Source organism: Pseudopipra pipra, chromosome 1 (assembly GCF_036250125.1).
Source record: "Pseudopipra pipra isolate bDixPip1 chromosome 1, bDixPip1.hap1, whole genome shotgun sequence".
In the NCBI taxonomy this organism is placed as follows: Eukaryota; Metazoa; Chordata; class Aves; order Passeriformes; family Pipridae; genus Pseudopipra; species Pseudopipra pipra.
In genome coordinates this window covers 109,203,343-109,230,473 of record NC_087549.1, presented here as the reverse complement: position 1 = coordinate 109,230,473, position 27,131 = coordinate 109,203,343, and the positions used below count along the sequence as shown (strand labels likewise).

Here is a 27,131-nt window from a genome sequence, read left to right as displayed (position 1 = left end):
CCCTCTCTACTCAGCCCTGGTGAGAGGCTGCATCTGGAGTGCTGTGTCCAGTTTTGGGCTCCTCAGTACAACAGAGGCATGGAGCTCCTGGAGTGGGTTCAGTCCAGGGCTACAAGGATGACTGGGAGACTGGAGCATCTGTCATGAGGAAAGGCTGAGGAAGCTGGGCCTGTTCAGCCTCAGAAAAGAGAACTGAGAGGGGATTTCATCAGGGTCTGTAAATGTCTGAAGGGAGGGTGCCAAGAGGATGGAGTCAGGCTCTGCTCGGTGGTGCCAAGCAACAGGTAGAAACTTATGCACAGGAAGTTCCACTTGAATATGAGGAAAAACTTCTTTACTGTGGGAGTGTTTGTGCACTGGAACAGGCTGCCCAGAGAGGTTGTGGATCTCCCTCACGAGGTATTCAAGAACCGTCTGGACTCGATCCTGTGTCCTGGACTCTAGGACGACCCTGCTTTGCAGGGAGGTTGGACCACAGGGCTCGCTGTGCTCCTTTCCAACCTCCCCGCTCTGTCAGTCTGTGATTCCTCCAGGCCGCAGGGGGGCGCTGTCCCTGCACCTCCCGATCGCCGCCGAGAGCGGCCCTTCCTGGCGCGCCCGGCCCATCCCGACCCTACCCTGAGCTCTCTGGGCTCCGCTCTGCCCGGGGCTCTGCTCTGCCCGGGGCTCCCGCCCGCCGCTCCGCCCGGCGCCGCCCGCCGACATGAAGCTCGTCAGGTGAGCGGGAGGGCTCGGATGCGGGCCGATGGAGGCGGATTGACCGCGCCCGCCCGCGCCGGCGGCCCCGGGCGAGCCCGCGCTCTGCGGGGCGGGAACGGCCCCGGGATGGGCCCTGCGGGGGCTGCTGGCGGCGGGGCCCCGCTCTGCAGGGCCGCGCTCCCGCCCCGGGGCCTGCGCGGGTCGCTCAGCAAAGCCCCTCGGTTTTGGGGGGAATCCTCTCCCCCCGATGGGGGTAGCGTTGCCTTGCCGGCGTGCTGACAAGCTGTAAAATGGTTCCTTCTTTGTGTAATAATGGCTGTTTCGCCGGGAAATAGGCGCTGGGTCCGGCAGTGTCCCAGCTTCCCGTGGCTGGGCGGGACGTAGGGTTTGTCACTGAAACATTCCCAGCAGAATCCGCGGGCGCTGTCTTTGAGAGGTCGGGATGAGCGGGTGCTTGGTGTGGAGGCTGTTAAACACGTAGGCTTTATGTGGGAGTGGTGGGTTTGGGTTTTTTTTGAACGCGTTTTCAATTCGCAGGTTTCTGATGAAGCTGAGCCATGAGACTGTGACCATCGAGCTGAAGAATGGGACGCAGGTGCATGGAACGATCACAGGTACGGCAGGATAGGAGACTGTAGCGAAGTGTTCCCGGTCGCCTTTCGGCAAACAATTGGCAGCCACGGCTCGGATTGAGCTTTTTTTTGTCCTGTGCTCCCTCTTGCGGGGACCCGCGCTGGAAGAAAAGCTTTTGAATTCACGTATCTGTGTGGAAGCGTGAGGTGCGTTTGTGTTTGTGTCTGGATATTGTCGGAAGTTGCTGGGAAGAGTCGGGAGCTGTGACCAGCCAGCCTTCCGTAGGCAAACATGAAAATACTGGGGAATTTCAGTGGGTCACAGATTGTCTTTGATCTGTATTAGTGGGTGAGTTCACCCGTGGTTAGGCCAGGGTATACTTTGTGATTGTCTTTCTCTGTTTTTAAGGTGCTGCTGGGAGGCTGTAAATTCACTGTAGCACAGGGAGCTTCTGAGCCTGACTGCGGGCTTTGCCTCCAAACAGGCTCGGGGGGAAGGAAGTGAACTTTCCCAAACCATTGCAAAGCCAGTGCAAGCGTGTTGTAGTCTCTTAGAATTTTAGCAGCATGATCACAGAATCATGGAATGGGTTGGGTTGGAAGGGACCTTAAAGATCATCTAGTTCCAACCCCAGTGCCATGGACAGGGACACCTCCCGCTAGACTAGGTTGCTCAGAGCCCCATCCAGCCTGGTCTTGGGACAAGGATGGGACATCCACAGCTTCTCTGGGCAAACTGTACCAGTGGTAGTGTTGATGAGGTGGTTTTACTGCTGTATCAAACAGGTGGTGGGTATGCAGCTAAACTTCTGTAAGATGTTTCGGTGCCTCTGAATTTCACTTGTGAAATTGCAACAAGCAATAAAAATGTTGCAGCTGAATCACCTGAAGAGGGACTTATTTTTTCAGTGGTAGTGCAGATAAATGCCAAATGTTAAGTGCTGATGTGGTCTCAGGTTGGTTACGTTTTGTACGTAGGCAGTTCTAATCAAAACCATAATTATTTCTGTTGAACGTGTTTTTGCTCTGTTTAAGGTGAACTTAGATGCAAATGCATATTTGCATATATTTGCACTGATTTAACAAGACTGTGGGTTTGAAAATGTGAAGCTGGATGTGGGATTCAGGGCAAAAAGGAATGCTGTCAATGAGAGTGTGCCCCCCTGCTGTGGCCAGGGGTGGGTCACATTAGTTTGTGGGTGTTATTGTTTAGCAGATGCTTCTTCGTTTCACTGAACTGAAAGTTGTAGGGAAAGTCTTTATGGTTTAGTATATGGTTCTCATGTATTAAAAATGGGCAAACGATTTTGTTTGCTTTAATAATCTCAGTGGGGGACGTTGTTCTGAGGGTGTTCCTGTGAGCTTTACTTCAGAGACATCAGGTATGGAGGTGGTGCACCTTGTGTTTAACAAGGCAAACCCTCACAGGTGAGCTGAGGAAAGTGCTTTATCTCCTTTCCTACACTCACCTCAGGCAACTTTTAAAAGCTCTTCTGCCGAGACACTCTTTAAAAAAAAGTACAACTCCGTCAAGTTTGAATTTTATTCCAGGGGATTGCTTAGGTGCTTTTTTGGCCAGTAGCAATCTGTGGAGATTTGTCAGATTTCAGAACTGGCATTATTTTGCAGCCAGGTCCATCAGCTTTGATTAGAGGGGAGTGCACCACCCTGGTACCCGATTGCAGCATGCTTTGTTGAACCCAGCCAGGTGGGAAGCAAACACACTGCTGGTCTCCTGACCTCACTGCTCTTTCAGGCTTAATTGTTGAGCAAAGCTTCTCTCATTTACTGCTAAGAACCTGCAAACACTTGGAATGCAGTCCATATTTCTCAAACTGCAGTCTTCCCTTTACAGTGGCCAGTGAACTGTGTTCATAATTGCTGTGCTGTTGGATTGTGCAGTCTCTTCTGGGGGTTGGCCAGAGCTGGGTTGCTGAAGAAGCAGGTTTCATATAATACACCTTACATGAACCAAGGGTCTGGGTCAGGTGGAGTGGAGGGGCCAGAGAGCTCTGTAAAATCCAGAAGGAGGGGGATGAGGACAGAGGAAGTACATGGAATAAGCCCAGCACAGTGGTTCTTCTGGTTCTGGGCTGATGCTCACTTGTGTTACTTACCTTGGTAACACATTTTACAGTTTATTTTTATCACAGAGGGTTGTTTGTACAGAAGTTTGAACACATTACAATTTTGTTCCTGTGGGTGCCTTGTCGCTGGATTAGCAGGTGTTTGTAAACAGCAGTGTCAGTCTTTTGTTTCTGTTTTGATTTGAAAAAGTTACTCTTGTTTTCATCTTCGTAGCTGGAGATCAAATCCCATGGAAAGCTCATCATATGCAAAATAAAAATTTTTTAATTGCTTCTCATGACTGTTATTTAATACATGCATCCAGCTGAGATAGTTTGCATTTTGGGATTACACATAGCACAGCATAGTGGGCACAGTACTGATTCTGTATAATTCTTACATACTGGCTGTTCTCAGAGTGTGTGAGCACAATGGTTGTTCCTTACAGGAGGGTGTTTTATGTACTTTGGTGGTAGATACCACTCTGGTATTGGATGTATTTTATCAGAAAATAAATGCTGCTTTGGTGGTTGGATTTTCCTAAGGCTTACAGAAAAACCTCAGAGGTTTTACTTCTTTTTAAAGGAGTAAGGACAGTATTAGACTTCTGTAATAAGCAGCAGTTTATTTATTGTTAAAAACTGATTTAACCGTTGGCTACTGGATGTTTAACCACTGGCTACCTGGCTACTGCCAGGACCTAGATAAAGCTCTCTAGCAATAACGTGTTAAAGGCAGCAATTGATAACTTATTGGGCATAATTTAAGAGAGAAAAAGACACATAGTTTCATTCCGTTAGAGGGTGAATTATTCAGTGAGTGGCAGAAGCAGGGATTAATGATCAGGCTAGATCTTGAAGCATGTGCATTCTTAACAATAGGCAACAAGAGACCTCATCCCTGAAATCAGGCTTGTGTTGTTTCAGGAGTGGATGTCAGCATGAATACACATCTCAAAGCAGTGAAAATGACGCTGAAGAACAGAGAACCTGTACAGCTGGAGACGCTGAGTATTCGAGGGAATAATATCCGCTACTTCATTCTGCCGGACAGTTTGCCTCTGGATACTTTGCTAGTGGATGTTGAACCAAAAGTCAAATCCAAGAAAAGAGAAGCAGGTTAGTTTGTGCTTTCCTCTCTTTGTTCTGACTTTGTATGCAGTTTAAGTCCTCTGAATCTGAAGACATCTGATTTGAGTGTCTTAATGTCTACATTTGGTGTCTAATTCCTTCCTCTTTGAGGGTTTGATGCTGTACTGGCTTAATCTGCCTTTCCCACCTTCTTGACATCTGCAGAGCATTCATTCACATGAAATTATGCGTATGGCTTTTCATGCATCTGGTTTTAAAAATGTAAATGTTTTGCATCTTGAGTAAATCTTAACCTATCTCAGTCTCACAGTTGGCAACAGAGATTTACACTTCTCCGAGTGTCTGCTGGGTTTCCCCAGTTTGTATGGGGAGCTTCACATAGACTAATAAGAAAGTACAGGACAGTGTCTCAAACAGTACTGAATGGTTCACTGAAATTTGGTGGTGGATAAAAATGGTATCTCTGAGAACTGGATTTGAGAGACTTGAGAACCTGAAGGAGTCTAGGCTGTGTATTCCAATGAGCAGATCTCTAACTTTGGTTCCCAGTAGTGTTCCACTCTGCTCTTCCTGAAACTTTTTTCTCAAAAAACTGTTGAACAAAAACCTTTTCCCTAGAAGCCAAACATTATAGAGAGCAATTCAGTTTTAATCCAGCAGTTAGTCTGTGTATTTTTAAAATAGTAAGCTGTGAGTGAAAGCTAATTGTGCTCTAAAGTAATGTTGTACCCTTTCTCCTGCAATTAGTGTGTAAGTGTTTGGATCTGCAGAGTGTTATGCATTAGTGTGCTCACCTTTCTGACATGGTGTGAGGAGCCCTTGGATGCATCACCAAGTGCAAGCGCTGTGGCTGTTGTCTCTATAGAGAATACAGATAAAACTCCCAAGGGGATTTTGCTCCTCTCAGGTCCATTAAAAACAATCTGACCACATGGAGAAATGAGTGTGATTGGATTGCTTTTTTTCCTGAACCCCACAGTGTTTGGTTCTTTGAGGGAAGCAGCTGTGATAGCCCCAGTTACCTCCGTTTGATGCTCGCTGCATCCACAGTGTGCGGAAGCACTCTGACTGCAGCTGTGTTGTGCTGCCTTAATCCGTAAATGCTCTTCAGCTTCGAGAGTGTAAAGCCCATGGTCTGTCCTTGGCAAGTGGAATTGTCAGTGGAAGGCAGGATGCTGGCTGTGCTTGTATGTGGCACATGTGCCTTGGGTCCAGGTGTGCTGGCGCTTAGCAAATGCAGCTCTCTACTGATGCACGTAGCTGCTGCCATCGTTTAGTCAGGTGTTGAGACTTCCGTGGAAATTACAGAGTCAGTCTATTATCAGCAAAAAAATGACACCTTGCTTCTGTGAAATTTGCCTTGTGCCTCTGCTCTTTCTGTCTCTGCTGCATTTGTGACCTACGTGCCAGAATAATCCACGCCTGCTCCGTGAAGGGGTGTTGGTGTGTCTCTCTTACCGAGCCACCCATTTCTGCAGTTTTTAGTATCTTTGTGAGCCCTGCACTCACAAACATGTTTGAAATGAACCAGTTATTTCTTAAGTTTGTAGGGTGGCCTAGCAACTGGGTGGGTCAAGTCATGTTTCTTTAGGAGAAACGGGTGCAGTGGCACATTATCACTGTATGGATCGCGTGACCTTCAGCAGTTGCAGCCTGAATTACCCTGTGCTTCTGTCTTCCCTTTATCATTAAATAGCAGTAATTAAAACTGGGGGCACACAGCCAAGACCTTGGCCTCAGAGTCACGTTTGAAATGGGCAGAGGTATCACTGAAAATAGCTGTTTGGTGGTGGGATCCCTTCAAAATGCTGCCCTTCCACATGGTGCCTGAGAGTGGTGAGCTTGGGAATCACACCATGTTAAAACTCTCATTTCCCCTAAGCAGAGTATTTCATAAACCACAATGAGAGCTGTGGCCAAAAAAAAAAAATCTTATCCTCTGTACTGTATAGTAACAAAATACTCTTGTCTTGCATACACTTTTTCTGATCCCTTCCGGAAAATGAGATTTTATGAAAACAAAAAAGAGGAGGAATTCTAGTTCCCTGTCAGACCTACCCTAGCACCTGGGAGCAGCCAGCTGTTACATCCCCTTGTTTTCTGCAGTGAAGCCAAGGACAGAGAGTAGTCTGTGGAAGTTGTATACTGAAAAACCCACTACTAAAGATGAAAATATTGCCTGAGACTTACTGAGCATTAAAAGACTTAATGTCTCATCACATGGAAGCAGTGTGGTGTTTTATGCTTGATACTGAATGTTTTAATCAAAATGAAAGTATTCCTGGGTCTCACTTGATTTATCCTTTTTCTTTCACCTGCTAAGTTGCTGGAAGAGGCCGTGGCAGAGGCCGTGGCAGAGGCCGAGGTCGTGGAAGAGGAAGAGGAGGCCCAAGACGATAACTTCTCATCACGCAACTGTTACCAAATTCTGGGCAATTTCAGATATTTTTTTGTACAGGTCTTGTTTATGGTATCCATTTTTAATAAACTGAAATGTGAAAAGGTCGTCTTTCCTTTGTTAGCAGAGCCTGGGGAGGGAGGTGTGTCCTGTTTCCAGGGGCTGTTACAGACTAAGCAGGTCTTGTTGGTGTTGGTTGTCACTGTCAAGATTTTGCCCACCCCTGAAGGCTGTACAATTGCCTCTTGCTTTTTGCCTCAGAATGAGAGACTTGCATTGTTGTGCTTTAACGATGTTTGAAATTAATCCTTTTGTAAGGCACTTCCATCTTCTAATGGTTACATAGTTAAGACACTGTATCAAGAACCCCCATCCCATGAGTGTTTCTCAAATGTTCTTCAGAGCGGCTTTTTTAAAGTTCATAGATATAATTTTAATGTTTTCTATTACATGAAACTTACAATTTAAACATGTTGCTTTCTTTATAAAACATATACATGGGGAAATTAACCAGGTCAGTGGAACTGCTGGATTGTTACATCTGATGATTAAAGAATACCTGGATATGAACTTTGTCAAAGCTAATTATATGGCATACTTTTGTTTGGGTGGGGCTCATAAAGCAGCTTTATCACAGATACCTTCTAGTGTACTTAAAGTGCATCCCTAGAAAATACAAAGTACAGCATAGTGCACAGTTATGTACTGGAATTGGAAGCTTACTTCTCGGGGGGAAGGAACTTGTGCAACTCATATATGTGTTTGCATATATATATATATATAAACTGCTTTGCTGAACACCAGTATAAAAGAAGCCAGGTGGGCCACATTCATCTCCCAATACCATGCTACTGATTTCTCCCATGTAGGAAAGGGATTATCACATTCTCAGTGGCAGACTTCAACAGTTTCCTCTGTTGATGAAATACAGATGTCATTTGAAATAAAGTGCACTCTTAAGTGCAGCTGTCTTGAATGGGTAAAGGATATTTGCCGGTACTTTGGTGCAGGAACATGCTTAGTTGGTTGCTCATGTTTCCACACAGGCAGTGCTACAACAAAGTGGAAAAGAATTACCTAACATGGTGTAATGGGCTGATGTGCTGGTTAATTTGTGCTAACTAGCATTTTGTGAGCTGCTCTTCTGGTTTCCCCCTGTCATACATAGGCTATTTTAAAGCTTCATCTTGTTACAGAAGAGCTTTTTTTTCCCCAAACCATTGTGGAACCTCCCAAGAGCACTTTTTGGTCAATATAGCACCCACCATTCTCAACTCTATAAATAGCTGCTACAAATAATGGTTGCTGCTGTCTTCCAGAAGTGCCCTGTCACTGATGACGGGGGTAAGGTCTTCCCAAATCCAGCTGTCAGCATTCATGCAACTGTTGAAACTCTTTCCCTCTTCAGTCTCTTCCTTATAAAAGTCATTAGTGCCCCCAGGGGTATGCACATGGTGGATGCTGCCACCAGCAGCCCAATCACCGCGAGGGCGTAGCCTGGGTAATCCTTCGTCACCAGCTGCCCCTGCAAGGGAGAGAAGCAGTGTGGGATCTGTGGGGTTGAGAGTCCAGGAGTTGGGTCAGGAGCAAAGCTGTGCACATGGATCTAAGTGGGACTTCTGAGAAGCACTTTCTGGCTCTGCCAGCCCACAACTGCCCCCAGTGCTGTTCTTTGCCCAACCACCCTGAAAACTGACAACAAGGAACAGAGCTGCTGACAACAGGATTGGGGGAAATTTCTGCAAGCTTTGGTAAAGAGCGGATTTTGGCTTGATTTGTGTCTCTTAATGAGGTGGCTGGGCCCTGACCTCTGTCAGGCCTCCGTGTTCCTCTCCTGGAGGCTGTGGGCTCATGCTGACACCCAGTCAACAGACCAGGCCCGCCATGGGTCCTAAATTGTTTTTGTGTCATGGCCAATTACGTATTTTCTTTCTGCACAATGGGAACATTTCCACAAAAGGTTATGGAACCGGTGATTACTTATCCAGTAGTAATTTGTGATAAATACACAGTTCAGTATTCGCACAAAAGTGTTCTTGGCCATGAAGAAAAATGGATATGGAAATTATGAAAACCATTCCAGCAGCAGTTCGGTTCTTTTAAAATACCACTAATTTTGTTCAAAATAATACACTTTGAAAGTAGGTTTTTTTGTTTAAAGTGTTTTTTGAAAGATGATATTTGGGTCTTCAATATTAATAATGTTTTACAGTATGAAGGAGTCGATTAAGAATCAGAGGGATGTTAGTTGATTTTACAGAATCATGGCATCATCATTAGGTCAAGTTTTCCTTGTTTTTCCTTTCCACAAATTTAGGGGTTGGCCCTTACTCTAGCTGCAAGCTTTCCAGTTTTGTGGAATGGTTTAGTTAGGAAGGAAGGCTGTATCCTTGCAGGAACTAGGGAAAGTTTAAAAACAAACCAAAAACCCCCCAAAACTATTTTACCTGTGTGGCATCCCACGCTTGGTATTGGAAGGTTCCTGTGAGGATATAGTCGGTGAGGTAAAATATAAATAGGCTTATAATTAGCAGAGGACTAACAAAGGCCCACATAATTTTCCAATACCAGTTTGGCTTGCGTCCAATCATGGTGTAAAGATCTTTCTCAAATCTGTGTTGAAAAAAAAAACAAAAGCATATTTTTGAGAACAGCTGCATATGTTCAATCGATACCTTTTTCTGAGTTACTTCAAAACCACCTGCAGAATTCCATGTCAGATGAGAAAGGGGAGTACAGTTCACCACAAATGAGGTATTGTCTGAAGAACTGGCTCACCAGACTCATCATGAGGGTGAAATCAAAACAGACAGTGGGACTTCCAAGGGAACCCCAAACTGCAGAGAGTAGCTAGAAATAGGTACAGCAAGAAAAGTTCTGGCTCGAATATAAGTTCAGGGTGTTTCTGATGTCAGTTAAGAGAGAAAAGCAATGATGCTCAAGTATTGTGGAGAGAAAACTGCTGGGTTTTGTGTAGTTGAGTTGTTCTGACTGCTGTCTTTGAGGAAGTACTAATGGTGGGGAGTGTACCTAAAATCTCACAGGAGACCTGGATCTGACTGGAAGGCTTTGAACTCATCAAGGACGTAATACCCTTGTAGGTGCCTGTACATGTACTGTGCTGGCAGACTAACAAAGAAAATGCTGAAGCCTTTTCCTTTAGATGCCATGAGCACAAATACCTCTGCTGTTCAAAACCTCTCCTGATGCCAAAGCTTCCTTTTGCCCACAGGGGATGACTTGGGACACCAGCAATCTGTGAGGTCACCTTGAAACGAAACTTACTGGCACTGTTGTGCTCATGCTGAACTACTGTCACAGGAGGAGCAGAGTTTTGGCAGAAGGTGCTCTTGAGACCAAAGACCAGAGCAGGGAGCAGGTGTGTACAGCCCATTAGCACTCTCCTGCCAGCAGAGGTGGTGTCAGCCCAGCCTGGCCTCTGTACAGCCCTGAACCAAGGCCCTGGAAGGGGTCTGCAGGGCAGGGGAGACCCCCATCGCCTTGCTGATACTATAGCATAGGAGAAACATACAGCCTAGGGCAGTATTTTTATTCTTAGCCCTGCATGTCCTGGCTCTTGGCCACTCCCCCTGCTATCCCACTGTAAAGAAAGAAGGATTCAAGCTTTTACCTTCTTATCCCATAGATGTAACACACAGCGATGGTTTCGACCAGCACGATGAGCAGCAGAGAGAGGGTGGCTGCATAGTCATTGAATATGTCAAACCAGTAATTTCCAGCCTCCATGGTGAAGATCAGGCCAATCACACAGTTAATGAAACACACAACACCTGCATGGATAAAAGAGAGACCCTGCCATTACACTTGGAAGTCTAATTGTGTGTGGGAAATGTCATACTCCTTGTGACTAAAAAACTCGTAGAATTTCTGCTGAGCAGCTTTCTCTGAGGAGAAGGATAATTCCTTTTCCCTTACGGAAAAGATCTGTCTCTTTGCATGTGTGACTGTGCTGGTGTGTCCTTACACTGCTCCTCAGACCTGCACAGTCACAGGACATCACTCCAGAAACGGTCAAGACAACGAAGTCTTGGCTATAGCCTTGTCACATGTGCATGCAGTATCTGGTGTTGCCACTGGGCATCCTGCTAAAACAGGTTTTAAGATGGGACAACTGATTTCCATGCCTGAACAGGAGCACATATTACTTTTGGCCAAAGACAGGTGTTTTGCAGTTGGGATACTGGTGATGTGACTAAAGAGCTGCTCACTGCAAGTATCTTTACACCTATACTGTCTCTTTGAGTTTCACCAGTCAGTAGACACCAGTATGAAGGAGCTGGGGTGTGTTGGGAAGCCTGTAAATACACAGCCACGATTGTGCTAGTGCTTTGGGAGCTCCGGAGGGGAAGTGCTTTGAAGGCAGGGCAGGATTTCACAAAGGCAGGCAAACCTTTCCAGCAGCATATTAACTATTCCCTGCTCCACTCAAGGTCAGAGGGGGACCCTCAGTGGCAGTGGGACATCAAAGCCTTTGCACACACACACTGTGACACGGCAGGCGCTTACCTGAGATCACCTCCTTGGGGAAGCGGGCGCCAATGACCCTGCTGTCGGTCAGCGGCGTGAGGATGGCGGCCGTGTTCCCCAGCATGCTGCCAATGCCCAGCATCAGCAGCATGAAGAAGTAGAGCACAGAGTACAGCTGGGGCACCTCCATGTTTTTGATCGCTTCAGAATAGACTATAAATGCCAGTCCTGTCCCCTGGACAGCCTGTCAGATAGAAGGGGAGAAAAATGAGTTACGGGCAGCCCTTATCCTTGATGAAGGACATAAGATGGCCATAAGAGAGTGACTCTGTGTCGTGACAAGGTACATGTGCAGTGGTGGCTGTGCACAGCAAAAGCAGATGAGATTCTTGCCAGTTTATCCAAACTGCACGGACACTGGCGGAATGCCACTTGTAGCAAAAAAACTTTTACCCCAAATCTTTGTGACCTGTCCTGTTCCACAGCCAGAGCCAGCAGTCAGACTGCACTGCCACCCAGCTCAGCTGCTAACCACCCAGGCAAGCCCCTTGCCCCATCCTGAGGGGTAGAAATGATCCCCAGCCCTGGTCAGGCATGTGGATGTGCTCGCATGGGGCTGCCCAGGCTCAGTGGAGGAGAGGAGACAGCACAAAGTGGCAACTCACCGTGTCTAGCTCAGCTTCTAAGCTGCAGTTTTTAATCTGAGGCGCTAATTGGGCATATTCCTGTGGGTAGGTGGCCATGAGGTAGTCTTTCTTCTCACTGAGGTTGTCTGCTGTCAAAGAGCCTTCCTCCAGGTCAAAAGCGTTCAGCAGCAGCAGGATCACCCTGGGAAGGATTGCAGGCATTTAATGGCTTTCAGGCCCAGAACACCTCATTCCCTTCTCCATCAGTGCCCAGGACATCTCATTCCCTTCTCCATCGGTCCCCACATGTGGATGTCTTGCTGGCCCCAGGGATCCAGTCTCCCCATGTGAGAGCCATGGCGCTTCCAGAATGGGATATGGGCAATCTTGCACTTATCTGTGCTTTGTAGAGAGAAGCTCCTGCAACCACACTGTGCTCCCAGGCAGGTATTTTGGGTGCCAGCCAGCGCTGGCTGGTGTCTCTTCCCCTTTGCCCTCCAATCTCACATCCACACCCCATCAACTTAATGAGCCTTTTGGCAACGAGCAGGGACTAGCAGCTTGGTTTCCTCTCTGATCAGCAGATAGATTGAAAGCTCTAAAAATATGAGTAAAAGTGTAACTGCTGCAGGCCCTGTGCCAGGGACTTCATGCAAGCTTGCTGCCTCAGGACACAATCCTGCAGGCTCCTAGGCACCTCCAGAGCATCACAGCCAAGGAGGTTGAGCTCCTGGAACAGGGTTTAGCCTTAATAGTGGGGTGTCTGAGCATTGCTGCATTTTATTAATCAGTCCCCCCCACTCCCTGCAACATGTGCCAGGACCAGGACACAGGGGACAGTGCCTCTGTGACTTGCCCAGGCAAACATCCTCTCGACAAGGCCCGTGCCTGGAAGCAGCACCCAAGTGTCAAGAGGCAAGTCACTCTGACCTTTCATCTCGGGCTTCATCGCTTTAAATAGCTCCATTAGCTTTATTAGAGCAGTATCGGGTCTGGTCTTGGGGCAGTGCTGGCAGCACTGCATGCTGTTATTTATTTACCTCCCCTCTCACCTGCCCCAGAACGGCTTGCAGTGGGAAACGAGTGGAACACCAGGCTCTTACTTGTTTATACAGCTCTCATAGTTAAACGTCGCCTTGAAGCCGTAGATGGAGAAGGTCACAATGCTGGCAAAGATGGAGGTGGTGCTGTTGATGAGCGAGACAATGATGGCATGTCTCTCACAGTTGTTGCTGGGCTCGTTGTAGCTGGCAAAGGCAATGAGGCTGCCGAAGCCAAGGCCCAGCGAGAAGAAGATCTGCGTGGCAGCGCTGATCCACGCCTTGGGGTTCGACAGCTGCTCCAGCTGCAAAGCCAGACCCAGAGAGTGAGAGCATAAAGCTACATATGGATTCCCAGCAATGCCCCTTCCAGGCTGCGTGGGTGGGGACAGGGATGAGTCCCTTTGTGCACTCGTTTTAGTTCAGGGGGTTTTTTTAGGCAGGGTTACTTATATGACTGAAAGTAATATGCTATAGGCTATGCTAATGGGCAGGTCCTTTTCTGCAGGAGAAAGCAAGCAGCTTATGGGCACCATGGCAGAGCAGCTGCCACTCCACTCCCACTCCTGGAAATCGCCAGGGTTTCCAGCTGGCTGACCTACACTACTGCTGCAAAAATTCAATATAAGGAAAAGCATCAACAGCTTTTAAAAACCTACACGTTCAGTAACTAATAACATTTCATGAAAAATTCAATAGAGTTTTTCTGTACCTTTGGTGTGAACATGTAGAAAAGACCGTTCACAGCTCCATGAAGTGTTAATCCTCTGATGAGGTATATGATGAGAACACAGTATGGCAAAGAGGCTGTCACATAGACGACCTGAGGAAAGAGGGGAAACATCTTAGTCTAAAGAATATATAAGACAAAGCTAATCCACTATGGTCAGTCTTATTTACTTTACATAAATAATTTCAATTATTGTGTTTGTTCTTGTGTAATAATCTTTAAAGAAATATTTTCAGACAAATCTAACTTTAGATTTACATTTTAAGGAAGCAAGTTTTTATTAAAAATGAAGACCTGTGCTACTGTTCCCAGGATCTTCTCTTTGACTGGAAATCAAAGAAAAGTCTAAAATATTTGCAGCATTCACAAACTCAGTTCTGCATCACTTAGTGGAGTAACACCAGTGTGCAACTGTCTATTAAGAACTCATTAGGCAAAGGTCATTCATCATTTGCTCTAGGAGGAAGGCAAGCAGACCTCATAGAAGGTTAAAATCAAACGAATTGAATCAAATTGAATCAAAATTGAATTGAATTAGTTGCAACAAGTTTAAGAGGTTATTCTTAGTTTATAGTCTCTTGGCTTTCTGTGTTCAGCTAAGACGATTTGGGGATTACAGCCCTCAGCTTGCTGCTTAGTGCAGGCTCAGCCAGGACATTGGGGTTTTTCTTCCCACTTCCTCATAACTTGTGCTGTGAATAAAAGGCGAGCAAATCATGCCCAGTAGATGTCTTTTTTTTCTTGCAAAGACCAAGGAATAGACGTCTCCTGACATGGCTCTGCTGTGGCAGACAGCTTTCCTCACGGCCAGCAGCCTGACCGTGGTTTTGCTGCATTTACAGGACTTTTCTGGATTATTTTTTTAGTATCACTCAGTGTTTTGGTTGATCCTGCTCGAACTGCAACTTGACAGGGCAGTAGAGGCAGCAGAGCTCGGTGCTCTGCAGCCATGGCCACTGCTTTGGGCACTCGTTTGCCCTCCCCACATCCTGCCCAGGCTCGGCAGGGCTGTGCCCCTCTCTCACCTTGCCAGTGGAGGCGGTGCCACGGAGGATGCAGAGATAAACCACCAGCCAGGCCAGTGTCAGGCAGAGCGCCTGCTCCCACTGCACGCTCCCGCTGGCCTCCAGCGATGGAGAGATGTTCAGGGTCTGCCGGTACCAGAAGTACTGGGTGGATGACGTCCTCTCACACTCCTCCTCGTAGCCAGTGCGGTTGCTGTTGAGGGGGCAGGTGGCCCATGGCAGGGGGTCCTAGGAGAGAGGGACATGGAGTCAGCATGGCAGGGAGAGCTGAGGTGCCAGTGAGGCATGGGGAGGATGATGGCGAGGGTGCCTTTCTGCCTGGGGCTTGCATATCTCTGCAAAGTGCTGCCTGGGGCGCAGGAGGACCCTCTCCCCTAGGGATGATGTCTTCTGACACTTTCCCCTGGGAATGACCCTCTCTCCAAGGACTGATTTGTTCTGATCCTCTCCTGTGGGGATGACCCTTTCTGACCCTCTCCCCAGGGTCGCTCCCCTCTCTCTCCCCTCTCCCCTGCTCTGTCTCTTCTCTGGGAACGACCAGACTCATTTTCTTCCTGAGGACTGAGCCTCTTTAACTCTCTCCCCCAGAGATGACACTCGCCACTCCTCTCCCCCATGGCCAGTCCTCTCACATTCCATCAGACAGACCCATCCAAGGATGTAGGACACCCTGGCCATCAATGCATCACAGGGTTTGACCTGTTTGACCTGTGATTGACAGCAAGAAGACAACATCCAACACCCCTGGGAGAGCAGACAGAGGAGGACACCACTGCCTCATTCTTCTCTCCGGAAAAGCCCTGGGTGGGTTTATGGAGCTTTTGCCACTGATCCACCTCCACTCTACAGCTGATGATGGTGCCATGCAACATCCAGCATCAATGCCAAGCCACCATGACCCTCCATGGCCACAGTAGGGCCAAACTGAGCTGCTGAGTGCCCACACACCTGGAAGGAGTGGAAAAGGTACCAGAAGGCCCAGGCGTTTATCACGTTGTAGTACATGGAGAGGAAGAAGGAGACGACAACACTGGCAACACCTGCAGGTATAGAGGGAGACACTTGGTCAGCAGCAAAACCCCAAAATGCCCAGGGTCTCATAACACCTGGGGGGTGTGGGGTGGGGGCAGCATCACCATGCCCAATGCAGGAGGGGCTTTGACCCTGCACAGCTGTGTGCACAGGGCAAGTCCCTGGCGCTGCATCCATCTCCTCCTCCTGCCAGGACTATCCTGCACTGGATTTTATACTTTAGGCCCTGGGGGTGAATAGTCAAAGTATCATTAAAAATATATTGTGTGTGTATGCAAATTAACAATAGCTTGGGTTATCAGGGTAATTTAATAACATAATAATGTAGCTAAGAAAGGACACTGGTAAATGGCAGACAGCAACAGCAATGGCAGGAAATTAAGGCACTGTTTTATCATTCATACTGAGCTCATTGGGAAGTTGCTCTTGGGGTCAAAGCCCAGTGCAGGCAGTCCCAGGGGATGGGTTTAGCACTGGCATTCACACTGTGATTTTGGCAGGGTGCCTGAGGGCAGGGGGACTTACACCTCTGAATGCAGTGAGTTGGGGTCTAGTCCCAATGCCCTGCAAGGGATGGGATAAATGCATGCCATGAGGTGTCTGCTTTGCTCAGCCTGCTGAGGCCCAGTAGAACCCCAGCTCCCTCCTAATTTCTCCTCTGAAAGACAAAGCTCTCCATTCAAAAATCACCCATGTTCTCTCCATGCTGGAAAATGAAGATGAAAACTGAGAACATACCAACACCACAAAGGTAGGGGCTTATCATTTTCCAGGCGCCGATGCTGCCCTGACGCATACGCTGCCCCACAGCCAGCTCCAAGTAGAGCAGTGGCATCCCCTCGGCAATCAGCATGATAAGGTATGGGATCAAAAAGCCACCTGCAAAAAAAACCCCAAAAGTCAGCCTTCAGCAGATCAGCAGCAAGATAAACACCATGTTGCCCTATTTGTGGTCAAATCGTGCTGTCAGTGTCCCAGGGGCTGGCTGGGTCTGGGTCCTGTCCAGGCACCTTGTGTATTGAGGGCATGGCCCAACCCTGAAGGAGATGTCACAGGGTTTCAGGCGGTGTCGCATAGGCTGGTGGGTGCTGACTGCCCGGGCACAGGGAATTTTCCGCAGGAACTTGGCAGAGCTGGGATTTCTGCTGTTAAACTGTGTTGGTCACCACTCCGGTGTGGCAGGGCTACCCAGATGCATCACCAGCGGTTTGAGCAAAGTTGGGGGCTGGGGCTGTTAAAGGGTAACCAAACACCAGCCAAACCTTGTAAACTATAATGAGAGAAAGAGGACAAGGAAAAGATTTACTTCATGTGGGGTATTTTGCGGCACAGCCAAAGTGCTCAAAGTAAAAGTAACAGCAATGTCCATGTTGAATGGAGAGTTTTGAGTTACATACTGAGGTCTGGCCTGGCTTAAAAAAAACACAAACAAACAAACAAAAAAGCAAACCAAAAAGCTCCCAAAACCCCATGCTGATCCCACAAGCACCAGGAAAGGGATGAAGGCTTTTCCCCCAGGGTCCCACCTGCAGGAACAGACTCTGGTATGGGAGGCACAGGCTCCCCTGTGTGGGGCTGCTCATCCCTACTTCTTCCCCACATGGAGAGCCACAGGGATGCTCCTGTGGAAGAGGAGAAGCAGCAGGAACGGGTCGACAATGAAGGAGGGGAAAGGACCTTCCCACTTGGCAACCAGGATGTGCTTTGGCTTAAATTTCTGCCAAAAAAAAAAAGAAAATCCTTGTACTCAACTTGGGGCTCACAGGCTCGCTTCAGAAAGAGCTGCTGACTGAGTCAAAAGCCGTATTTTTGCGAAGGCTTCCCTGCTTCCCTTTTTACAGCAAGCCAAAATATTTACGTAAATATCTCTTATTCAGTATTTAATCTGTGGCATTAACATTCCTTGCAATGGGCTCTGTGCAGTGCTGTGGAGGAATGAACTCTGGGCAGCGACTGAGGAAAAGAACTGGAAATAAACACAGAGCAATAATCCGGTTTATTCTGGGAATTAATTTCCCACCTCCCAGCTCTCTTGTTATTAACAACCCCTTTGTTAGCCTGTTAGATAACTTCCTATGCCACAAGGGAGCTGCTGGAGGTTTAAGAGCTCCCACAGCTGCTCTGTGCCGGCAGGGTGTGAGCTGCCCCAGCAGCCACTGAGGAGAGTTTTGCTATGTACCACCAGAGGGAATCAGCATTAGACTCTCTGTGAAGGCTTTTCTGCTCTCCCAGCAGTGCTTCCACATGCTTGGCATTGACTTAACCACCTTGCAAGCAGCAGGAATGTCTTCAGGCTTGCTCTTCACCCCCATGTCCCCCTGCAGCTGGGGGTGCCAGGACTAAGCCCCCTGCCCCTTGCTCTGCACCCTGTTTGCATGCAGATCTTGCTCCCAACCTACTTCCCTAAAGGGTAGAACCACATTGCCTCATACAAGTGACTCAGTGCAGCTGTATGAACCGACTCCTTATTTGCTGTGACTCAGCACAGAAAAAACCAGACCCCAGGCCAGATCCCTGCAGTTAGCAAAACATGGAATGTGCCCCGGGCCTGCTCAAGGCACTGGACTTGTCCAGCAGCACTCTTGCCTCTGCTCAGCGTCCTGCTGTAGACCCATCCCAGTCTCGTTTCAGCCTGGCCCAACCTGCTTAGGGACAGAATAACTGCACCTATGAGGTTTAACCCCCCCTTGCTCTGCTCAGGCCAAGCTCTCTGGAGAAGAGCAAGGAGAAGGAGGGAATCTGCTGATGAACAGAAAGGCAGGTTATAAAGCAATATAATTTGTAAATACTGCAAATTATCAGTATCATACGCAATAAGGGCTCTATTGTTCTGCTGGGCAGGACAGGAACTGGCTCTGTGCTTTTCTAAAAGGAAGATGCCAAACAAGCTGACATCCCCCCTTATCCAGCTTTTAAGTTTCTGAAACCATGTTCTGTCTGCGTTGTTTTTGTGGACCCCTGGAAAGCCACAGAATCCTCATTAAGAAGGCAGTGAAAAGAAGAATTAAGAAAAGCAAAACCTCCTGTCAGGAGTTTCAGCTTCACAGTAAAGAAAGAGCTGCCCTTCCCTATGTAAATTTAACTGGGGAAGAGAAAATAATGGAGAGTATAATGGAAAATAATGGAAAAATATTCTTATAAAAACATGCTTTTCGAAAAATACTTGGGTTTATCATAGAATCATACAATAGTTTGAGCTGGAAGGGACCTTCTAAACATCATCTAGTCCAATGCCCTGCAACAAGCAGGAAAGTTTATTTAATCTTATTTCAAGTTAATCAAATGTTCTAGTTTTGGTTACATTTCAGAGAATTTTTACTATCCACTGCAATACAGATGGCTGGTCAAAAGAACCACACAAATCCCCTAAAATGTCCAAGTTTTGCTGTCCTTCAGGATGTCTGCCAAGATAGGCTGCTAGCAAAGTAATCACATGCAGTTTAATTGCATACAGAAACACTCACATTTTAAGCTTTGCACTGGAGTTCAGTGTCAGACATGAAGTCTTTACCCTTAAAGCATGGGTGGAGGAATACATGCAGAATTACAGCACACCTATCATTCCTGCTATCTAAACCACCTAACAAAGCTTCAGCCACTGCAGCATCTATCTTCTACTCAACTTCACCTATTGTATTATTTGGATTTTTCTGACCTGATCCCAGGGGACAGCTCTGACACAGTCTCAGCATTGTGGCTTTTCAAAAACCAGCATGAACCAACCCTTACTGCCACACATGCATTTAGAAGTAAGCTACAAGCCAACAAAACAAGCATAAAAGAAGTAAAAAGCACTCAAATATCTCCATATGTTTCTTCCTGAAAGGAAAAAAAAGATGGAAGCAGACCAAAGGCAGATGAGGTAGATGCTCATGTCCCTTGCAGATGTCCCTTACTGCAAGGCTGAGGAGAGTCCAACACTATGATAACAGATGCAGTGAGAACAATATAAAACTTGGATGTCTTATAAAGAGAGGCTCTTTATAAGGATTTTTCAAAACAGTGGTAGCTGTATATTAGAGGAGATTATTAGTGTTGGTCTTTAATTAATCTAATTAACTAACTTGATTTCTAAGGAAGAACATCTATGGCTGGTATATGATACAGACATCATCTTTCTTCTATTTGGACCCAGGAGAAGGATAAACTTTCAAAGAGCTTTTTTTTTTTTTTTTGAGCCCAAATCAATGTATTCTCTATTTTCAAAGGCGCCTGTATTCTCTATTTTCAAAGGTGCCTGGGAGGCTTTAGCTGTGGAACTCCTGTTGATTAAGGTGTTTCAGGCAACTTCAAGGCAGATTTCCAGCCAAGTTATCACCTCCTAAAGTTAGGCTTTGTATAAAAGACAAAACATTAATGACAGAAACTTGAAATGATGCATCTGATCCTTAAATTAAATCAGCATAAGCCTCTCCCCTTCTCAATATGTTCCAAGTCCACATATGTGAACATACAAAGAACTGAACTAGTTTCTGATGACTTCAGAAAGGTTCGATGGGGCAAAAAAGTAATAAATACCATGTGGACATGTATCTCTCACTCTATCTCCACCCTTTTAGAAAACATGGGCCTTCCCACTGCTTCATTGCACTTCTAGGAAACAAGTGCCACTGTATTGGGGCAGCTGTCACATAAAAGCCTAATGCTAAAGAATACATAAAATAAAGTGCAATAAGACAGGTTGCACACCAACAGAAAGCCAGACGTCCTACTCTGCCCTGGACCCTGCTGGGTTAACAGGGCATTAGCATGGACAACATACTTTTGGACTTAAAGCTTGCCACACTCTTCCTCGAGGGAAGCAAGAAACATGAACCACACTTACCTCCTCCATACATCTGACATAAGTAGGGAAATCTCCACACATTTCCCAGTCCCACGGCATAGGAAATGCACGCAAAAACAAACTGCAGGGGATTGTCCCATAGCGGCCGGGATTTCTCCATTGCCTGCTTGTAGGCAGAGGTTTCAGCAGAGCCTTCCTGCCTTCACTCCCTCAGGTACTCTGCCAACCCTGCCTCACACTCCACGCCAGTCCGGCTTGGAGGGGAGGGAGAGGCGGAGGAGCTATGCTTGCCAATTCCTATCAAGCTTTTTAATTACTAATCTTATTAACAGGCACATACTGAAGTAGGAATGCTGGTAAATAGATTATAGACACACACGGAACTATAAAATTGGTACTTTGGGTAAATAGCTGCTTGGGTTTTGACTGGCACTTCTGGGAAGGATGTGAGCCGGGGGATTTTTATCAACTCACATGCCAACTTGACACTGTGAGAAAATAACACTGGGGCTGCAGTCTGGTTTTGGAAATGGGACACTCCTTCTCCACAGGGCTCCCTTCCCTATGAGTGCCATTCATGTGCATGAGGTACCAGTTTGAATTCGATAGCACAGAGAAGGGATTCCCACACCATTAGGACTGGCTTTAGTGACTGTCAGAGCTGACTTCTAGGGCAAGGGATGCCAGGAATAAACAGGTCCTCAGACACCCCATCACTTGTGATCCAGTGCTCACCCCAACCAGTCCAGCACGCTTCCCAGTTCCAAAGGTTGCCTTGAAACAGTCCCTATCAGCCACACAAGTCCCCAACACACCACACACTTGAGTACAACACTCAAGTTTGACCCTCCAGCACTACTACCCTCCCTCTACATATTCTGCATGTGTGTGACAGTGTGAAATAGCCCAGTCTTTTTTCACTTACCTTCATGCTCAAACCCCACTGCTGCAGATGAACTTTTCTGAAGAGTTGCTGTTTTAAAATACTTTCAAGCAGCAGGGACCAAATATATACAAAGGTCACTGGGAAAAGGTGTCTGTGGCCCACTGTGGAGGTAGAAGGGTCTACAAGGCCTTTGGGTCATCTGAAGGCACAGTGGGGTGCCAGGTCTGAACATGAACCTTGTTGTATTTGGGCCCCTGCCAAGGTACTCATTGAGCTCAATCAATTCAGACAGGTCTCCTAGTGAAGGAGGCTGCCAGCAGCATCTGTAGCAATAAAAAGGGGCTGAACAACTCCAAGGACTCAGCTTCCTTCCTCCATTTAAATGTGTTTTTTCCATAGCACCTTTCAGGACCATTTTACGAGTAAGACTCACTCAACTGCTGGCAGTCTCGTTCCTCTGGAACCAGCAATTTGCTCCCTGCCAGCGCTGTGTGTGCTGCTCCAGCACCCCATCAGGCACCGGACGAGCCAAGTGCCAGCTGTAAGTACAGGTTAGAACCCCCACCATGGGGCCTTTGGACATGAGCCCAAAGCGCAGAGTGTGTCGTGCAGTGCTGTTGAGCCCAGCAGAACCACTCTGGTGGACGTGCTGACCAGCCACCTGCAGTAGCAAAGTCACAAATTGGGACATCGCTTTTCTGACTGCTAGAAAAGGTGACTGCAAGAGGTTTACGCACCTCCTGTAAGTGAATTCATTCTTCGTGGTGTGTCTTAGTGGTGCTACAAATGAAAGTTGTCACTGGAAAACATCAGGGTTTGCCAGAGCCTTCCAGACTAGAGTTCTGAGGGTGCTCATGGCATTTCTGGAATACCCTTGCGGTTTTTGTCTTGTCCACAGAATTGCAACATGCCAGCTAGCCACGGAAATATGTCTCATGGGTATACCCCTGGATTCTGCTGGAAAAAAAAATCCAAGCTAATTTTAGATCCATAAGCTATTAAAACTGAAAGACACACACTGAGAAGCTACAGATACATTAGTTGTCTCAAATAATGAAAACTTTGCAAATTATTAAAAAGTTAAATGCCTGCCACTGCCAGTGGGATTTATTATAAATGATGCTTATAAATAGCTTACAGCATTAAATAATTTTCTGACAGGACAGCATTAAAAAATAGCACATCTCTAGCACTTGGGATGCTTCTGTGTGAATGGATTACTCCTATCGATGAGAATCATCAGGTTAAAGATTTACCTTGGCTCTGGACCTCCTTCCCATTACATTTCAAACTAGTTTACTAATGGACTGGAGGAGATCGTGCAGGCAGAGAGGTGTGGTGTCCTCATCTCGGGTCAGGCCAGATCAGGAAGTTCAGATGGAAAGAGATGAATCCTTGTGTCTCTCACAAATGTCAGTCTCATTGGCAGATCACAAACTACTATGAGTTTTTTTAAAGGTGGTCATGCACATAGGCACCCAGCAGAGTGCCTGTCATCTACTGGCTCCTTGAAGGATAGGCTTTAAACATATTTAAAGGTATTTACACAGTCAACACTAAGGAATTCTTGCTGTAGGATTTTCCATACACACCTCAGATAATCAATATGCTATTTCGCATACTGTTCAAGATTTTATCTCCTTTGAAATTCCTTCATTTGGGTTGGGGAATGAAGGAATTTATCTTTATCTTTAGGGACAAAGACAAGCCTCTAACAGACATACGGAAGAACTTTTAAACATTTCACTGCTCATGTTAAAGGAGTATTAGAAACATTTTTGCCCCCCAGTACCTAACAAATTTGAAATGTGGGGTTTGAGGGAGTGGTTGAGGAGAAGGGCAGGGGTTCATCTCCACAGGGACTGATGGGACTGCCCATGAGAACTCCTCTATGTAAACCTAGTCAGAAGCTAATAAACAAACCAGAGAATTCCATTTCTCACTGAAGCAAAACTGCAAGTACTTAGGCAAAGGTGCAAACTAAAAATCCTGGGCTTGCATCTCTTGATGCCAAATGATACTGGTACAGAAAGCAGTCGAGTGCCTCTCCAGCTACCTAACATGCAGACAAAAAGGGAGTCTGAGGTCCTAGCAACAGGTTGGGGATAGTGCTTTGAGGGTGTGAGAGAAGCTTAACAGTTCTATTTCTGAAAGAGAGGGAAACAAGGGAGGAAGGAATTCTACCAGGTAGCCTGGACCTTATTGTTCTACCTCCAACATGTAGCACTATACCATCTAGATTTAAAAATAAACCCTCTGGGCTTTCTTTGATGAGCCACCCATGTGGAAGGGAGAAAAAGTGTCAGCAGCTGTGGTGTTTAAGATCTGCCTTTCCTGGAGGCACTCGCCTCCAAATGGAAATATGGTGCCTGCTAGCATATCAGATGATTATCAAACACAAGCGATGGAAGAGTCTCTAGAGCCTCTGCAAATGTTTACTGATACTGTCAAGGGAAGCAGATACACAGCCAGGCGAGTAGCAGCTTTCACATATGGTTTTTCTGTTGGGATTCGCTGTTCACAGTTGCTACTCTAAGCCTCATGTTTCCTTACTCTAGGAGAAGGAAAGAATCCATCTGGATTTCCAGATCTTTGAGAACTCACAGGCCATGATAACTGTTGGGCAATTGCTCTATGTGTAACTGGAGATTACAGCTACTCCTCTAAGCAGTTATCAGGATTGCAATTATTCCTTCCAGTTACTCACTACTACTTGTTGCTTAGTTCCAAATAGTAGATGATGCCCTTAAGGTCTGCACCCTGAAGTCATATCCAACCTCTTCGTCACCCTTAAAACTGTTTCACATTACGTCAGCCTCCCAAGAAAAGCATTCCTGGGAAGGGTCTCTCTTTCTAATTTCTTTGCTTTTGTTTAGCACCACAGCTCTACTCATCTTCCGACTATGTGATCTTTTAGGGTACTCAATGCAGTTCCAATTCAGAGAATTGCATCTAATTCACCCAGACCTCAGAACTGGCCTATGTAAAACAAGAGTCACAAAGTAGCACCTCACTAAATAAAAAAGGTAGTTGACCTATTCAGTCAGTTCTTCTGCTTGCCTCCTGCCAGTTCCCACTGTCTCTTCAAAGCTTGCCTGCAGTCTGGGGAGCTCTCCAGGCAGATCCCTTGTCCACCAGCAGCTGTCAGTCGTGAGCTGCTCTGCCAGAGTCCTGCACCAACCACGCAGCATCACCATGGCTTACCACGGACACTCCAAGACATTAACAGGTTCCTAAAAATAATAATTAAAAAATAATTAACGACCAAAATTCTCTAGATATTAAGACTCCTGAAACTAAGAATGTCATGTATCTACCCACCTTTATTTGGAGAAGAGTTGACTCCAAATAGGCTGCCTAATGTTACAGGATATATCCAAAAGGAGGGCACATCTAGATGCTTTCAGAGAGAGTCTGCAGGCAGCCAGAGCAGGGCAAGAATCCTGTGCCAATGCTTTCAAAGGGACATTGTCAAAATCAACAGTCACAGGGTAACTCCCTAGGCACCTTCTCTGCTCAAAGGCAGTTACAATAATAATTTCAATAACAATTTTTACCTGCTCACATAAAAACTTAGCTTCAAATTAAATTGGTTTTAACATGTTTTAGAAGGCACATCCTCCTAGAACAGATCAAAATTTTTAAGCTTGATCCATTCAGCCACCTGACACTGCAAGATGATTCACATTTGCTTCCTGAAGAGGTAAGAGTCACTTCACTGTGGTCTGCCAGCATTTGGTATCACACAGAAGCCAAGAGCTGACCTTGATAATGCCAGAAAAGGGAAATCAAATCAAGGAATCTTATGAACCTTTTGGCTGGATTGAAATCCAAATGCCTAGCAGATGACTGGGTTTCCCAAAGGTAAGGTATATGAGAAATGTCCAAACAGCAGCTGTCCTTAATATTAGCTTATCAAATAAAGAGGTGCACTTGCAGACTAAGTGTCAATATATATCAGTATTCATCTTAGGACATCTTAAAAAATGGCTATTATCCACAAGAGAAAAACAGACTAATGAGTACTTTAAAAACAGTTAAGGATCATCAGGTAATATACAGTCTCATGAAGAGCATGCAGCAATGCTGGCTCATTTATTAATGACCAGCAGCTGAGTTGAAGTCACTGTCAGTGCATAGGGTTGTTTGTTGGCTGTCAGATTCAACACTAGCAAAGCTAAGCTGCCTGAATTTTGTTCCCATAAAAAAATATTCTTCAGTCTGCAAGCAAAAATAAAATAAAATAAAAAACACACAAAAAACCAAAAACCACAGCTTTGAAAGATACTTGATTCCTGCAGACCAGCCAGTTATAGAGAAATTTTCTTTTTAAACATTCCCTTCAGGCATAACTAGGGACTTAACAACTGAAGTGGAAGAAATGGATGATGTCTACTTGAACAGTACAAGGAACAAAGGCTGGTAAAAGCAGTATTGGAATATTCACCTCAGGGAAGGAAGTGAAGTTTTAGAAATATCAGACACTGCCAGGAGAGATTCATATGTCATCTCCATCTTCAAAATATTGTACTTAACAAAAAGAGAACTGTTACTGTATAATGTTCTAGGTCTTCTTTGACAGGAATATAATCTGTCAAAGATCATGTATTTTCTATCAAGAGCTCCACAAAAGCCCTTTAATTAGCCATTCTGCAACACAAACCAGTGTGAGCATCACAGTGATCTCATACTCGCTAAAGTGGCAATGTGCAAGGCATGAAATCGAAGTCAGTGTTTCAATTTTGCACTGCACAACTCTCTACAAGATTTGCCTTGTTTGAGGAGATAACAATGTCTGTAACAATGCTTTTCTACAGGCAACTTATTTCATTGAGACCTAGCCATATAGTGGAGTTGACAGTCTACTTTCTTTTTGAGATTGTTTCTAAGCAGATAATGAATGCCTATCACAGAATCAATATTCCAGCTAAATCATCAAAGATCTATCAGAAAAGAAGCGCAGTAGAAGAATCTCTGTTTTTCTTCATCTTTTACCTGCTCTTTTAGAAATAGTAAGTGATCTCATTAAAATGAGTGTTATTACAAAGAAAAAACCCACAATATTCACCCAGAAAAGTAGTCCTGTTGCTCTGAGCAAACACAAGCCAGAAAGCTCTTTGGTACATCCCTATTAAGAACTTAACCTTTTAGATGACTGTACAAGGGGCAAAATAATACCTTTCATTAACTTAATTGCCACTGCATGAAGAGTAGGTCACCCCATAATGCCCTACTATTGTGCTACAGCAATAATATCATGCTACAGACACAGGACATTATCCCAAAGCAATCTTGCTTAACCGGTGGGGGGAAAAGGACAAGAGAACTTATATAAAACATGAGAACTTAAACTTGGAGGAAACAAGAGAACTTAGACTGCAAGTGTATGGCAGATTTGAACGGGGCATCATTGCTTGAACAATTTTAACAGCCTTGCTTGTCTGAGAAAGAATGAAGAAAAACGATCCATTTCAGTTCAAGCAGCTCCTGAGACAAGTACTGTTAAATGCCAGTTTCTGTAACACAACCACCCCGGCCACTTCCCAGCCCTGCCACTGCTACATTGTTTTACAGCTGTTTGATGTGGTGTATCTTTGAGCACCATTCTGCAATTTACATGTTCTAATTTCTAGCAAGATTCTTTGCTGATCTGCCACCCATCCCTACAGATATTAAAAAAATGGCTATACA

General features: G+C 45.9%; 2 protein-coding genes across 3 annotated transcripts; one reads left to right on the top strand and one right to left on the bottom strand.

Moving 5' to 3' along the window:
- Positions 1-561: 561 nt before the first annotated feature.
- SNRPD1 (small nuclear ribonucleoprotein D1 polypeptide) lies at positions 562-7,397 on the top strand. The gene is made up of 4 exons (XM_064670709.1): positions 562-717; positions 1,237-1,313; positions 4,265-4,456; positions 6,753-7,397. Exons 1-4 carry the CDS (start codon positions 704-706, stop codon positions 6,827-6,829), a joined length of 360 nt encoding a protein of 119 aa, XP_064526779.1. The 5' UTR covers positions 562-703; the 3' UTR covers positions 6,830-7,397.
- On the bottom strand, positions 7,236-27,035 carry SLC6A20 (solute carrier family 6 member 20). 2 transcript variants are annotated; one of them, XM_064670497.1, is made up of 12 exons: positions 24,762-27,035; positions 20,594-24,673; positions 16,507-16,647; positions 15,685-15,776; positions 14,737-14,964; positions 13,694-13,804; positions 13,045-13,286; positions 11,981-12,143; positions 11,355-11,559; positions 10,459-10,618; positions 9,275-9,440; positions 7,236-8,352 (listed from the first exon to the last, which is right to left on the bottom strand). In XM_064670497.1, exons 2-12 carry the CDS (start codon positions 20,712-20,714, stop codon positions 8,203-8,205), a joined length of 1,779 nt encoding a protein of 592 aa, XP_064526567.1. In that variant the 5' UTR covers positions 20,715-24,673; positions 24,762-27,035; the 3' UTR covers positions 7,236-8,202. The 2 variants fall into 2 exon arrangements, with proteins under 2 accessions (XP_064526567.1, XP_064526576.1); XM_064670506.1 differs by lacking the exons at positions 20,594-24,673; positions 24,762-27,035 and adding an exon at positions 17,295-19,975.
- Between the last annotated feature and the right edge of the window lie 96 nt (positions 27,036-27,131).

What these genes read in the sequence shown, in the direction of transcription:
- SNRPD1 (XM_064670709.1), top strand. An exon ending in GGTGCATGGAACGATCACAG is followed by an intron (nt 1,314 to 4,264) that starts GTACGGCAGGAT and finishes GTGTTGTTTCAG; the next exon opens with GAGTGGATGTCAGCATGAAT. An exon ending in ATCCAAGAAAAGAGAAGCAG is followed by an intron (nt 4,457 to 6,752) that starts GTTAGTTTGTGC and finishes TCACCTGCTAAG; the next exon opens with TTGCTGGAAGAGGCCGTGGC.
- SLC6A20 (XM_064670497.1), bottom strand. Translation starts at nt 20,714, where the DNA reads ATGGAGAAATCCCGGCCGCTATGGGACAATCCCCTGCAGTTTGTTTTT. An exon ending in TCTACATGTTCACACCAAAG is followed by an intron (nt 13,287 to 13,693) that starts GTACAGAAAAAC and finishes CTGGCTTTGCAG; the next exon opens with CTGGAGCAGCTGTCGAACCC. An exon ending in CCCCAAGGAGGTGATCTCAG is followed by an intron (nt 10,619 to 11,354) that starts GTAAGCGCCTGC and finishes TTATCCATGCAG; the next exon opens with GTGTTGTGTGTTTCATTAAC.